This window comes from Anoplopoma fimbria, chromosome 2 (genome assembly GCF_027596085.1).
Source record: "Anoplopoma fimbria isolate UVic2021 breed Golden Eagle Sablefish chromosome 2, Afim_UVic_2022, whole genome shotgun sequence".
Taxonomy (NCBI): Eukaryota; Metazoa; Chordata; class Actinopteri; order Perciformes; family Anoplopomatidae; genus Anoplopoma; species Anoplopoma fimbria.
Genome location: NC_072450.1, coordinates 14,018,995 through 14,033,889, shown reverse-complemented (window position 1 = coordinate 14,033,889; position 14,895 = coordinate 14,018,995). Strand labels below are relative to the sequence as shown.

The following is a 14,895-nucleotide window of genomic DNA, read 5'->3' as shown; positions in this document are numbered from 1 at the left end:
GACTTCACGCCATTAATTTTTTTTAAAGAGTCATCATAAAGTGGGATGGAAATGGAATAGGCAACCTTTTTCATGAATGTCTGTAGAGTAGCTTGCATCAAATATGCATGTACATGGAATCTCACAAACACCACAGCAACATGCTTAGTTGGCATGCTGCTCTGATTGAAATGTTCTCTGTTGTGCTGGTTAAGCTTTATTTAGGCTACTCTTCTATTTTCCTCTGCCACTTGCGTCATCCTGCTGTCTATACTCTATTTTGGTCACTCCTGTCCTCCACTCATTCACCTCTCCCACACATCCCTCTCTCCACAGGCACCACTCTTTCTTTCCTACATTCACTCTGTTCCCTTCTCCCCTCCCCATGCCCTCAATCCCTCTTACCGTCCTCCATCACTGCTCTTCTCTAAATGTCCTCCTCTTTCTTGTCCTTGTTTTATGCAGCATTTTCTATAAATATATTTATATATATATATAATCAACGTTCATCATTTATACTCCTTTGCGCTGAATGAAATGCACCAGAAACTAGATATAAAAACAATTTGGCTTTTCCAAGGCTTTTGAGATTTTGTACCCTTAAGTCACAAGGTCCATATGTGTGTATGTGTGTGTGTGTGTGTGTGTGTGTGTGTGTGTGTGTGTGTGTGTGTGTGTGTGTGTGTGTGTGTGTGTGTGTGTGTGTGTGTGTGTGTGTATGTGTGTGTATGTGTATGTGTGTGTGCACGCTTTCTGCCCCCTATTGGGGTTGAGGCCAGTGACACCCTCAGGGCTGTGCTGTCCAATCCCCTCCATGCTGCGTTTCTATAGGATTGAATTAACCTCCTGCCTCTCTTGACAATGCACATACACATAATCATCCAGTCTCACAAACACACTATGTCTATGCCAATCACCTTACCCCTGTCAAGGCTATATTATTAGCTTGGGGCCTTTCTGCAACTATTATCACTTAGATTCACCCATGGGTATCAACCTACTCTATGCACAGCATTTGTTTATCTATATTCTTTTTAAAAGGGTGACAGTATAAATTGCACATGGCTGGCCGCATAGGCACAACAATATGGTGGGTGATGTACAGAATGAAATATTGAAAGTTTTTCTGGCTGTAAAACTTTGTACTGCATTGATTGATTTCTTACCAGTGCAAGATGTAGAGACACTATTTTAAAATAAACTAATGGCTAAGCCAACGCCTTGCAGTGAACATTGCTTCAAAGTTGAATCTTGGGATTTTACTACTTTTGGCATGAAAAAAATACATAAATGTCACTAGAAGTCATGTTCCCACTTACAGAAAGTCAAGTAGGTTTTCCTCAAATGTCAGTTACTGTGGGTCTTATCAGATAGTCATCATTAAACAAATATCACTGTCATATGGTTTTAAAAAGCATAAAATCTGCTTAGCATGATTTTTCAAAATAAATGAGCATACCAATATATTATTGATAGTTTGCTGAAAATTGGAATGACATATTTCCTGTGTTTCCCTAAACCTCTGACTATAAACAAATACACTTTCACTGAAACTGTTTGAAAATGTAATATAAAAGGATGTGCAATGGGATTGGTGTTGTGTGCTTGTGGTGTTATACCAGTGTGTGTCATTGTTAAACCAGTACTAATCTTTTTTGTTACTATTGTAATACAAGTGTTTAAATAAAAAATGCATTCTGTATTCACAATTTAAATGAAGTAATACTCATTCATATTCAACATGCTGTTGTGTCTGGACTCACTGTAAACAGAGATGAACTAGTGAAATGTTTGTGCTTTGACACGTGTGTTATTAAAGTATCGGCCCTGGTAAGCTCTAATTGGTTTTCTGTGAAAAAGTGTCCGCTGCATATCAAACCTTCCAGCTATCTATTGGCCACTAGTGGGTGATTTTAAGTGCCACTAATTCACTAGCCAGTGACACATCAGACTATTTATTAAAGTACACTAACTTAATGAATGGCCCATAGAATGGAGAGTTAAAACATTTACTGTCCTAAGAGAGAGATAGAGAGCAATAGACACAGAAAGAGGACGAAAGGGGGAAAGAGAGCGAGGGAAAGAGAGAGGAGAGAGTGAGAATAAATGGCCCATCGTATAGAGTTAAGACGTTAAAAGTGCAAATAGACAGCTGACCCTCTTATAGCTTGCACATGCACCACAGCCACGCGCAGCCACCTAAGCCACTTTACACCCTACAAGATGAAAGGATGGGGGACAAAATGGGGAAAGAGAGAGGAAAGGGTGGAGGATTGGATGACACCACAGAATGGGATGTTGGAGAAATGGAAAAAGGCGAGAAATAAAAGTGAGGCAAGCGAACACATGTGATTTATAATTAAAGTGAATATGATTTTTTTAAAGTGAATGACAAAAAGAATGAAGGAAAGATCAAAGAACGAATTAGAAATAGACAAAGTGTAAAAGAGGGAGAGAACATAGAAAACGTAAATCATCGAAGGTTTGAACAAACGACGGGCTATAAATTACAAGCAGAGTGGACCATTAGTTAGCATGTAAGCTAAGTAGGCCATATGTGATTTGATGGAGAGAGGGTCATTGGAAAGCACAGGACAAGGAGAGAAAGAAGAAATGTAAAGGAGAGACAAAGGAAGAAGTGAAGAAGAGTGACGTGGAAGGGAGGAAAGTTTCTCCTTGTTTCCTCTTTCAACTGCTTTCATGTAATTTCTCAATCCCTACTTTTATCCTGTTTTTGGATATTATTTGCTGCCTTAACAAAGCAGAGGTATATAGGAAAAGTAGAAAAAGAACAGAAGGGAATTTATTATGAATGTCTGGGGGATTTGGACTCATAACAATGTCATATCAATAAGTTATATTTTCATTTTTTCAGGATCTCTTATACTCTTACACACACAATATTTATATATATATATATACCATGTATTACCATGTGTGTGTGTGTGTGTGTGTGTGTGTGTGTGTGTGTGTGTGTGTGTGTGTGTGTGTGTGTGTGTGTGTGTGTGTGTGTGTGTGTGTCAGGGGAGCTAGATGCTGTGAAAGGCCATTACCACCGTGAGTCCATGTCACTAGGCCTGTGAAACCCAAGGGAACCCACTGATACAAGGGGATATGGGGATAACTCTCTCTCTCTCTCTCTCTCTCTCTTTCTCTCTTCACACTCTCACACACACACACACACACACACACACACACACACACACACACACACACACACACACACACACACACACACACACACACACACACACACACACACAGACAAACACACAAAGGCATATCGAAATGTATACAGATACAAATTGTGCTTACATATGGTCACATGTGGATCCCTCAAGATGTACATTTATAAATCTTACATGCCAAAATGAACACACAACCACACACTCAGAGATATATATACTGTATATATTTCTATATACACACAAGGGGGGTTAAATAGCCCCAAACAGGCCTTTGAAACACCACCAGTGTGAAGCTGCCACACATTAGCACTTTACAGGTCACAGAACAGATATGGCCACCCTTAGAGACTGACCCTGTTTTGCACAATATTAGGACGAGAAAAATCACATCCAGACTTTCTCCCAAACCCAAAAGAGAACCGCTGTGAAATGAAATCAGACTCTGGTATGAGGTCTGAATGAAGCAGTCCGTTTGTGTAACTGTGTTACAAAATAAATCACAGTTTTCTAAATAAAACTGCAAAAACTCCCCCAGGAATAAAAAGGAGCTGCATAGCATTTTGTAAAAAAAACTAAAACTAAATAAAACCTTTGCTTTGTGTATTGCATTGTATTACCCGCTGCTAACAGACCATAATCATTGCTCTATTTAAAAAAAAAAAAAAAAAAAAAAGTCAAATCTTTAGCATCAGACTGGATGTGTCAAAGGCTTGTGACAACTATTAGTCTTAAAAGCAGTTCAAGGTATCTTGATAAACAATTTTTGAAAAAAAGAGGAAAGATAAGATCAAACACAGCAGGAAGCAATTAACGGTGAAATGAATAAAAATTGCTAAATGAATAGAAACACCATTACACAATACATGTTCAGAATAGATGCTGCCAAGTTTGGTAAATTGGTCAGAATTCACAACAACACGTAGTATGTTGATCAGTCTTTGAACATGACACGACGTAAAAAGTATCGTGTTTCCATAAGAAGTACTAGTTGAGTTTGAATGGTGCTCACGGCTCATCACTCATCATGCCCACAATCCGGCATAATTGCCAGCAGTGATGCTAAAGGCTGTATGTTCTGTACTCACCAGCAAAAGTTAAGTAAAATTCCAAAAATGGATGATTGTTTGTTGTGTGAAGTGATTTCCACACACACATCCAGAGGAAGTTGCCTAAATTGATTAATGTCACCAGAAATGCTGTCTCATCAAAACTGAAATCTCCATAAAAATCGTATACCTCCCTTGTTAATGAATTGTCTCTGAAAGTGTAGCTCATTTATAGTAAATGAATGGAATGGAGTTATTTAAATCGAAAATGATCTGATACTTTGGATTTTGGATTCATTAAGTTGTGGAAATATCTGTAACGCTCAACACTTCATGGCTGCAAGGCAGCGTCTACAACTGTCCAGAATAATGGTGCCATTAGGTGTTATGGGAAGCTATAACTGTGTGTCATCGGCATAACAGTGAAACTTTATTCATGTAAATGGAGAATGAAATGGGGCCGAAAAATTAACCCTGTGGGACCCCCAAAATAAAGTCTGTATGGATAAAATGCCGATGGTGACAAAAAAATAAACAGTATCAGACCGCGGAGTTATAAAGCAATGAAAAAAAACAGCGCATCACAATTATTAACAATGACAGATCGAGGTTGTATCCTCTTTTTTCAGTGCAAAGAGCTGCGTCATTCATTAGTCAGTTATGCTGAGTAGAGTAGAATAGACCTGTGCTGAGTGTTATTTTTCTTTTCAAAAAGAAATACAACCAATTTGAATAGTAAGCAGAGAAATTGAAAAATGAGTAAAATAAATACTATATATACATATAGTAGGACGGGTTTATGAGAGCAAAGATGAGACGGCAGAGGAACGAGATAAAGGGATGGATGATGCTCAGAGAGAGACAGAGATGGAGTGAGAGATGTAGATGAAGACAGAAGGTGGAGGAGGAGAAGAGAGGAGTTAAGTTGGCCATTAGTGATGCGGCGTGTGGAGCCCGCTCTAACACGCGTTCCACAAGGTTAACGATAAGAGCCCCTCAGCAGCTGAAATGCTCAAGTAGCTTTTATCGTATCATAATAATGAATCAAAGATAAAATAAAATAAATGAACTCCAAAAGGCGAGCAAGTAAAATAAAACGTATGTGCAGAGAAACGGGTGACCAGTCAGCAGAACAAATAGAAAAGAGAGTGAGAAATTGTATGAAGATAAAAAAAAAGGAATAAAAATCTTGCTCTCTTTCCGGTAATATCTTCTTATGTCATCTGGTTGAAAAATATTTGCCTGCGGGTCAGGGCTCCCCCTGTTAGAAAAAGGCGTCTCTGCTACATTAAATATCTGGCCTCTGTGTCCCATTTACTGCTGCTAGCTATTAGGGGAGAGAGAGAGAGAGAGAGAGAGAGAGAGAGAGAGAGAGAGAGAGAGAGAGAAAGGGGAAGTATGTAAGGTTGACAGAGCAAGAAAGAATAAAATACAATAAAAAGAGTAACTGAAAGAAAATGAAACAATGATTTAAAGCAAAACAGTTAATGGAAAGAAATAAAGTGACAAATGGAGGATGAGAAGCTTCTGTTCGAAGAGTTGTGTTTGTTGTCTTTGTAAAATCTCTTCTATTTAATGTTGTACATCAGTGTGTGTGTGTGTGTGTGTGTGTGTGTGTGAGAGAGTTTAGTGCCCTTGGCAAAATAATTTAGAATGGACAGAAGTTAGCCACCCACCGGAGCAAGCTGTTACCGCTTCCTTTTTCCTCCTCCCCCCATACTCCCCCTCTCTTACCCTCCCTTTCACTCTTTTCAATTGTTCCTCACTGTTCTCTTTCATTTTACTTCACATAATCGGTAACAAAAATATACCTTGAAGTCTATTTAAGTAAATTTGAATTTAGAAAACATATGATGAACGCGCTCTCCTATCTCGACAACCGTAGTTTTATTATCCTTTGACTGGTCTCTGAAATGCATTTAAGGAACTTGAACTTGTTTCCAAAATTAATAATGTATGATGTATTTTTTGTCCATATTGATAGGGTCACTGGGGGTTGGGTTCGATTCCCTGTTTGCTACTGTGCTCATGACCTTGTATGGACTGTCGGTATTGCTATCAATCATGCTGTATATTTTTGTCCTTTTGTATTGTTTGAACAAAGTCCATTCTCACTCTGGCCAGGTGTGCTTCAGGTGGAGATAAGTCAGTTTATGCCCAAAAAATATAGTCTAGTGGAGGTAAAGCTGCGTTCAAGCAATGCAGGAGTCTGATTCGATGGTGGCGTGTTGCTTCAGATACCAGTGAGACATGAAATACAATCTGGAAAGTCCAGTTTTGATAACTATGAGTTTGATTGGCTAACACAACACCTTCCTGTATGATGCTGCAAAAGTAGAGCTTCAACTTTCTTGGCGGACAAACAAAACGCCCTCTGCGTTGGCACCTCTGCTGCATAGCCGGCCTGGCCTCATTCAAACAAATGGGGCCAGGTCGCTTTTTTTTTTGTTCAGGACTGTTGTCTGTCTGAACGTGGTGTAAACATAATCTTGCGAAGTACAGCACCGCTGGAAACTAGCATGCATGATCTGTGAACTATCTCATAAATTACGTGGTTATTGTTAACACTCTAAAGAAATGTGTGCATAAATCAGAGACAAAAGACAGGTGTCAAAACTGGAAGCCTGGTTTTAATTGATATTGCTCTACTGTAATAATCCTGAAAGGCATAGTCTGGAGTAACACATGTAATGTTTCAACCCATAGTAGTTTAAGTTACAGAATCATAGGTCTCTCTTTTTGCATTGAACAATATATACAATGTGAAATAAATACATTTACACAAATGGACATTATCGTTGGAGCACACTTGTATGATACACGTCACAAAAATATACAGGTTATCGTTTCTTTTTTTTCTTTTTTTTTCATTTACTGATGTGAAGCACATCTAAAATCTACAGACATGTTTTAAATAACACTACAGGGTCTTCTCTCGTACACAACTCTTCTCCACCACGTCAGGGTCTCTCAATCGTTAAATATCCTTTGTATCCAAATGTGTCATCGTTCTCTCCCCCTTAAATATTTTCTTCACATTTGCAATTTCACACTCGAGGTTAGCCGCAGCACAAGTGGCAGTTTACATTTGGGGATTAAATACAACTAAATGACTAAACACTGTAGAGCTGTAGATAGACACAGTTTGGCCTTAGCAGATTTTAGGGGGCAGCCATGGGAGAAGGACAATCCTGTTTTGTCCCTTAGCCTAAATAACTTGTCCTTCCGTTCCAGCTAAACTATTGTTACATAGAGTATTTGCAGCTAATGGATCTAAATTCCAGATGTGGGCAATAACATGGAGCCCCAAGTGCAACCAGGTCAAACTCTTTGTATCGATGTCTCCTCATAGAAAATACCAGTTTGGTTGGTGAGTCGGTTTTAGCTTTAACCACAGAATCATTTTAACAGCTTAAACAGTATTTAGATGTATAACCCAAAACACAAGCAGCTCTTATCTCGTCATTGCACAGTAACAAAAAATTGCTTTTCAACTCAAAAAAAATGTTGTATTAAAACATGTTTGTCTTGTACATTTAAATAATATCTTGGCTTTGAGCAGCAAGTTCATCAAAACCTCTGAAAGAATCACACGATCTCCCTCCTGATTTTAGCTGGTAGATTGATTCTTTTTCTATAGCAAAACAAAGTGGCAGACAGTGAACCATTTCCTGTTATGAAACACATATAACTAAATATCAGTATTTGTAGGTTTAAAATTTTTATTTTATTTTAAAATGTGGCTATTAATCTAATCCAGCTCAACCTCAGGGAGACGTGTAACATCTTTCATCGCCTTGAATTGTTCAGAGGTACACAGCATTGGTTTGACAACTGACAAATAAATAAAAACAGAAACAGAAGAGAAGATAAAACAATAGTAAGAAAAGAGCACCTTTCTTCCATAAATTGTTTGTAGATTAATGTACAATGAATAATAAGAAATACCATCTTTCTGATGAGATGCTGTCTGAAGTTACAATCAAAACAGGAAATTCAACTGTCATCAGGGATTTTCGTCATATATTTATATGCACCTGTTAAATTATTTTTATGTTTGTTTCCTCGGATTATATGTAAATGTTTAAGACCTTTGATGAGTCCAAGCAAGAATTTATGCTATTTGTAGCGCAGAATCTATAAATGTGTATAGCGAGGCAAAACGAGTATATCATTACAGGAGACTTGGAGTTTAAATCTTGAGTTCTTAATTATAGGGCCAAAGCAGAAACGTGAATGGTGAAGAGAAAAAGCAAGTGCAAACTAAACATGTTGAGCTTTTCTTTAACATTTCCCATCAACCCACAAAAAAAAAACCTATAGTCCTAAATTTCCACTGTCCGATCACTTTTTACTCTTTGTTGTAAAACAAGATATCCTCCTGGAAATGAGCTGAAAACAGGACACAACTATTGGGGAAAAAGTTTTTCGTCTTCGTATTTTCTCTTTTTGACTGCTGAAACCGTAGAGATGATTGAGCTGAGCTGTATGGAAGGCAGTTATGTACAGCAAGTTTATCAAAAGAGAGTCACCTACAGTTCTGAATTACTCAAATGTCCTTTTCATCTCATCGTTTATTTTAACCTAAAGATATACAGTATATTGTTTACTCTACAGGAAAGTTACACAAATGATCCCTTTTTTAATACTTGTATGGTGTTTCTTCATTTAGATACTAAATATTTAATTATTTATGTATAGTTTGGTAAAGATGAATACTGTTATTTCATCTTGGTGGTCTAGTTTCTAGAAGAAGAGCCGTATATCGGGTTCTGTTCATTGAGAGAGAATCCGGTGCACAGACCCTCCGGCGGACTGATCCGACAGACAGACAACATGGCCTCTACTCTACTCTGAGTTGTCTAAAGAAGAAGCACACAGCACAAGAACGGGAATCACCACAAGAAAAAGTACACAGCAACGCCTTAGAGGACTCAAAAGAGGAGGAAAGGATCAAACAAAAAGACTTTAAAACAAAAAAACAGATAAAAACTAAAGAAACAGAGTTTTTTCTTGATAGAAAAAACAGCGAACATGAAACGCACATCGAAGCTGAACTACATTTTTTTTTCTTTTTTTCTCGATTTTGTTTCCAATAAAATGTCTTATGTTAGAATTATAATCTGTATAATTTACAATATACAATGTTTAAGAAGGCTGAGAAAATACCCCTTACTAATATTACTGATGTTTGATACAGAGCATGTGATGTTAGAGATCAACTATACTTAAACTGCAGAACTCCTCTGCTGTGACAAGTTGCCATTTTAGATTAGATTACACCGTCATCTACATTACACATTTTGGCATTCTTAATCGGCTTTAGAAATGACATAAACAATGATGTAAAAAAAAAAATCCTCAACTGTCTCCTTCTGTTAAAGCTGTGATCTGTCAGCCATACAGTCTTACTGTAATGATGAAATCAATGTTTCCTCACTTGACTGTTAAATGTCAGACAGCTCCATGTCAGCTCAGCTTTCCATTTCTTGCAGTTAAACACTCCATGACATTTAGTAACTATCGACTTTGACTTTAAAAAAATCTGTGTGGTTACAGGTTTAATTCATTCTGGTAATCAAATTTACATTTTCAAAAATGCTATTTGATGAGACTTCTGTCCACTTGAAATACAGGTAATGTTAAACATTTTAAGTTTACTTTTAACAAGTAGATAAGCAAAGCTATGAATATCAGCAAAACTGCTTGCAATGGATTCGACTACACAATTTACTCTTAAGACTACTATTATTAATTTGATCAATTGAGACTTTATTTGCTCGGATGGTTGGTTTCCAACATTAAAACAAATAAACACATCGTCTAAAATGATAAAATAAAGTCTCTAACAACAAGAAATGGAATAGCGAGCTAACATGACACAGCCATTGTGGTGTTTTATTTATTTAGATTATGTTTCCCTCCGCACAGATTCAGATTTAGGTTGTTCTGATGGTCCCCACACTCAGAAACATCTTCGAGAACAAAAACTGTGTATGACTGAACATTGTGTTTTAAAGAAAGAACTGTCTTGTTTCAATCAGATTAAAAGTGACAGCAAAAAGAACCCTGGTCACAAGAAAGGTGCACACATCTGAGCCACGTGATCATTTGCAAACTGGATGTTGAATTCTCTTTGTTTTTATGTGATGGCAGCATTAACAGCCCATCCTCACATATCTGGTCCATATTTATTCCTGTCTAACTTTCTCTAACAAAGGAAATATTGACTGTTATCTAATAGCTTATGGCAAGTTACACAGAGAAAAAGAGAAGCGTCAAACTCTCCTCAAATCCCCATCGTCTCTTTCCCAAATTTAAGACTGGCACGTTATGTTAATATTGCAGACTTAGTCCATATGCACAAACCCTTCCTTTAAAACCACTATTGCTCAGAGTTTTCTAAGATAAACGCTGATTTGTTAATACATTATTACTTGTTATGTTTATATATATTTATATATGATAATTGCTGAAAGTGGTCAAGCTGATAGAAAAAAGGAAAGACATATTGATTGATTCAGTTTTAAGAAGACAATATTAATAACAAAAACAAAGCCGTGTTATATGTCATATACAGGATGACAGTTATTTACAACCCTTATACAGGTGTCATCGCTAAGATTATTTTCAAGATAGAAATAAAGAAAAAAATAAGGAGTTTGAAAGCAACAATAGTTGTTCTTCAGTCAGTTCTGTCAGCACACCTTTCCCTCTGGTCTGTATTGCGTTGAGTGACTGAAGCGCCCCCGTCACTCCCTGAATGAATCACAGAAATAGCTCTGTGCTGACGCCACAGATGCGCTGGAAGTTGTGAATGCAACGGTGCAAGGAGGGTAGTACTGAAGTGAACCTCTGCAGTTTTTGGAGTTTGGGTAATGAGCACGGGCTGGACTATTCTTAATGGCACATCGACAGCATCAAATCTCTACTGACTTGTGTGTGGAGAGCAACGAATCCGGGACACTGAGCGGCTGAGAAGGTTTCAAAACAGAGTTTGACAGAATAAATACAGAGAACGTGGACTGAGCCTACATCTACCAGCGAGGAAAGCAGGAATCAATTCTTGACAGTAAAGATCAAGTCTTATCTTGTTAAGTAACACTCCTTCAGTCAATCACACTTTAAGAGGTTTGAATATTTGGAAACATTTTCAGCCACGTCAAGTGTGCAAACACTGATTCTATGGTTTTACTGAGAGATTTGGGAGGCCAAGGTCTTCAACAAATACAACAAATAGTAAAGTTGTGGTTGAAGTGGGGGAGTCGTGGGAAACCAGGAACTGAATCTAGGGAGAACCAGGAAGTGTTTACAGCAGTGGTTTCTAATCCTGGTCCTGGTCCTGCTGGTTTTCATCATAACCAGACATCATTTAAATAACTGGTGGAACAGAAAACCAGCAGCACTCTTGAGGCCCAGCATTGAAAGCCACCGGTAGATCAAACCAGAAACAGATTTGGGGTTATGACAGTAAGTTTGCTGGCATCCTCTGAATGGATGAGCTCCATTCTTTGGCAGGGCAAATCTCCTCTTCTTTTCTTTCTGTCCATCCATCCAAATTTCATTGTACATGTTATTTGACAACAAACGTCATTAATACTTCTTTAGTGTTCTTTTTTTCCCCCTCCAGTAGCTTTCTCCATGAACACTTAAAAAACTCTGTTCGGGGGAAATGGGAAGGGGAAAGGAGACACAAGTGCAGTCGTACAGTCCCTTAGAACTAAAATGAAGAGTTTTTAGTTTCTTTTAAATGTGTCCTCATGTAAGCGCTTGTCTTTAACAACATCTTAATCGTTATTAAATGCATAAGAGTTTTGCCATCTTCAATGTCCGGAGCTACTGTGGTAACTGTTGAGTGATTTTAAATAGTTTTAAAAGGAAATATCTTCTTCCTTGGTAAAATCGGGGGTCATTTCAGTCTGTCAGCATGTTTCCCCAAAACAAAAGGTCGAGTGAGCACCCTTTTGTCAAAGACGCTGGAGGTTCAGGGGTTCAGGTAAGAGGTTTAGGTTACTTGTTTATTCGTAGGGGAGGGTGTCAGCAGAAGTACTTCAGGAACATATTTCTGTGTGTGTGTGTGTGTGTGTGTGAGTGTGTGCGTGTAAAAGAGCAAGAGGTCATTCAAAGTGAGATTCGGACCGGCGCCTAGCTGTCCTTCAATCTATTCTCCCGTCCTCAGACCTTGGCTTCCAGCAGCTCCAAGAAGAGTTTGTGCATTGGGACTTTGCCGTCCTGCTTGATGCTGTAGAAGTGCTGCACAGCTTTGGTGGAGGTCTGGCGGAGCAGAGGGAGGGTCATGAGCAGCTTGCCCGCCCGGCGGGGATCCTCCTGGTGCTGGGAAGCCTCGAAGTCCTGCAGGGCCTCATGGAGCACATCTTGGAGCTTCTGCACTGCATCGACGTCTTCAATATGCATGGAGTCTGGAGAAGGAGGGAAGAGGAATACAGGACGGAAATTTTAATGTGAACAAAAATATATTTAAATACGTATTTGAAGTATTGTACTACAAAACATATCAATAAAAGGATTAGAGGGGGTTATGGTTTTGATTTAATTGTTATTATTAGAACATGATGCAATTGGACAATGCTTTAAAAACAAGCATCAGCCTCTTTTGCTGACTGAAATACTCATGTTCTGAGTTTTCCAGCATCAAAGGCAGGCACGTTTATCAGTGCAGAAAGCTCCCACAACTCTCCAGCACGATGTGTCTCTGTCAGTACCTGTGCCCCCTCTGTCTGCTGTGTGAGTGAGGTGCTTAACACTGCACAATCCAAACAGCCTCAATGCAGCGATGCTACTGAGAGGTCACAAACTCAGGGTAGGAAATTATTTATGGTGTAGTAAAATGTGATCTTGACATGCATTTAAAAAGTGCTAAATACTTCTCTACATTTTCATTTGAATATAAACAGTGATCTATTCTGCACACAAAGGAGATCTTTAAAACAATAATCATAAATGTAGAATCTTACAAGGTTTGGCTTTAGTTCAAAATGCCAGTACACTTCTTAGCGTTGCTGTGTAATATAGATGTAAAACCTACAATATCTCGTTAGTACTAAATCCAGGATTGGGACTTTAAAATCAGGGGCTGCTCCCTTCTCTGCCTTTAAAGGGTGGATATGTGGGTGTGATGAATGGACACATACAGAGACGAGTGGGCGGAGAAAAAAGAGAAGGACTTGTAGAATGATGGAGAGATGCAGGAGCACCTGAGAGTCTATGTGTGTGTGTGTGTGTGTGTGTGTGTGTGTGTGTGTATGGCTGCGCACATCTGTAATCTCTCTTTGAGCTGGCATGTAAGGTGCGTTTCAGCATATGTGGCAGTAAAGGCTGAGAATGTCCCTCAATAGTAATGCTCCATATTGCCCCTTAGGGAGACAAAGTCTTAATGTGAGCTGGCCTTTAGCTCGCAACCTCCGATCAATGTCTCCGATCAATGACTACATGCATGTTAAATAATAATCACAAGGCAACTATTGATAGGCCACCACACCCCACCGCACACACACACATACACACACACACACACACACACACACACACACAAAGTAGATCTGCAGAGGGGAAGTGACCTACAGTATGAGTGCATGTAGAACACTTAAAACAATAGTATGGTTCTGCACTTCTTCCACAAAGTCAAGCTCACACCTGCTGAATACAAACACACTTACACACTAGCAGACCTCGGCAGAGAAAGTCTGAACTTTCACAAACATGCATTTCATGGTAAGTGAAACATAAAAATGATAGTGTGCAGATAAAGTCGACATAAAATATGTGAACACAGCCACACACACACACACACACACACACACACACACACACACACACACACACACACACACACACACACACACACACACACACACACACACACACACACACATTGAAGTCCACGCTTACACAAACACAATCAAATACGAAGTGTTGGATCTATAGAGTGTAAGGCATGTATCAGTATGCAGGACCAGACCAGTCAGCGGGCTGGATTCTGTAGGGATCAATAGAAAACTCAGCTTCTATCTGTTCTCAAATATTTAACTTTTTCTCCCAGTTTAAATAAGAGAGGGAGGTCTAAGCGTCTGTTTTTTTATTTTTATTCTTGCCGCCTGATGATATTTTGCTCAAAGCAAAGCTTTGTTGTGGGAGGGGAAAATGATACTCATTAAGGGTAATGAGGTGGATTTATTAAATACAAAAATAACTTAAACTATAATGAACTTATAATATAAACTTATGTTTTCGTTTATTCTATTTATATTCTACTCTATTTTGTCATTACGTCTCACTTTTACTTTTTATCTCTTTATTGTTCTTAATGCAAACATTTCCAGGCCAAATATTTTAGCTGCTTCTTATGCAGTGTCTCTTTTTAAATTAAACACAACATAAACCTTGTGCTGCAAAGTGAAACAAACACATGATAAACATGTGCTGAATGAACGAATGTAAAGTATTACTGTTGGTTGCAATTACGTTAAAATGAAGTTTAACACATTCACATTGTTTTTGAATAATACTGTATGTTTGGTATTAATGCTGATAGACACGGCTGCTTCCCGAGCTCTGACCCGCAGTACACTCACAAGTAAAACAGCAGACGCTAATGAGCACGAGCACATACTGCTGCTAAAACACACATGTTAACATGAAACTCACAATGCACACACATATAC

At 38.5% G+C, this 14,895-nt stretch overlaps 1 protein-coding gene across 6 annotated transcripts in view; it reads right to left on the bottom strand.

Annotated features, from left to right (window-relative positions):
- Positions 1 to 12,388: 12,388 nt before the first annotated feature.
- The window catches only part of esrrga (estrogen-related receptor gamma a), a 45,577-nt gene continuing 43,070 nt past the window's right edge, over positions 12,389 to 14,895 (bottom strand). For all 6 annotated transcript variants that reach the window (XM_054613272.1, XM_054613280.1, XM_054613301.1 and 3 more), the window contains one exon: positions 12,389 to 12,633. In XM_054613272.1, the coding sequence (XP_054469247.1) occupies positions 12,389 to 12,633 (245 nt within the window). The remainder of the gene's footprint in view (positions 12,634 to 14,895) is intronic.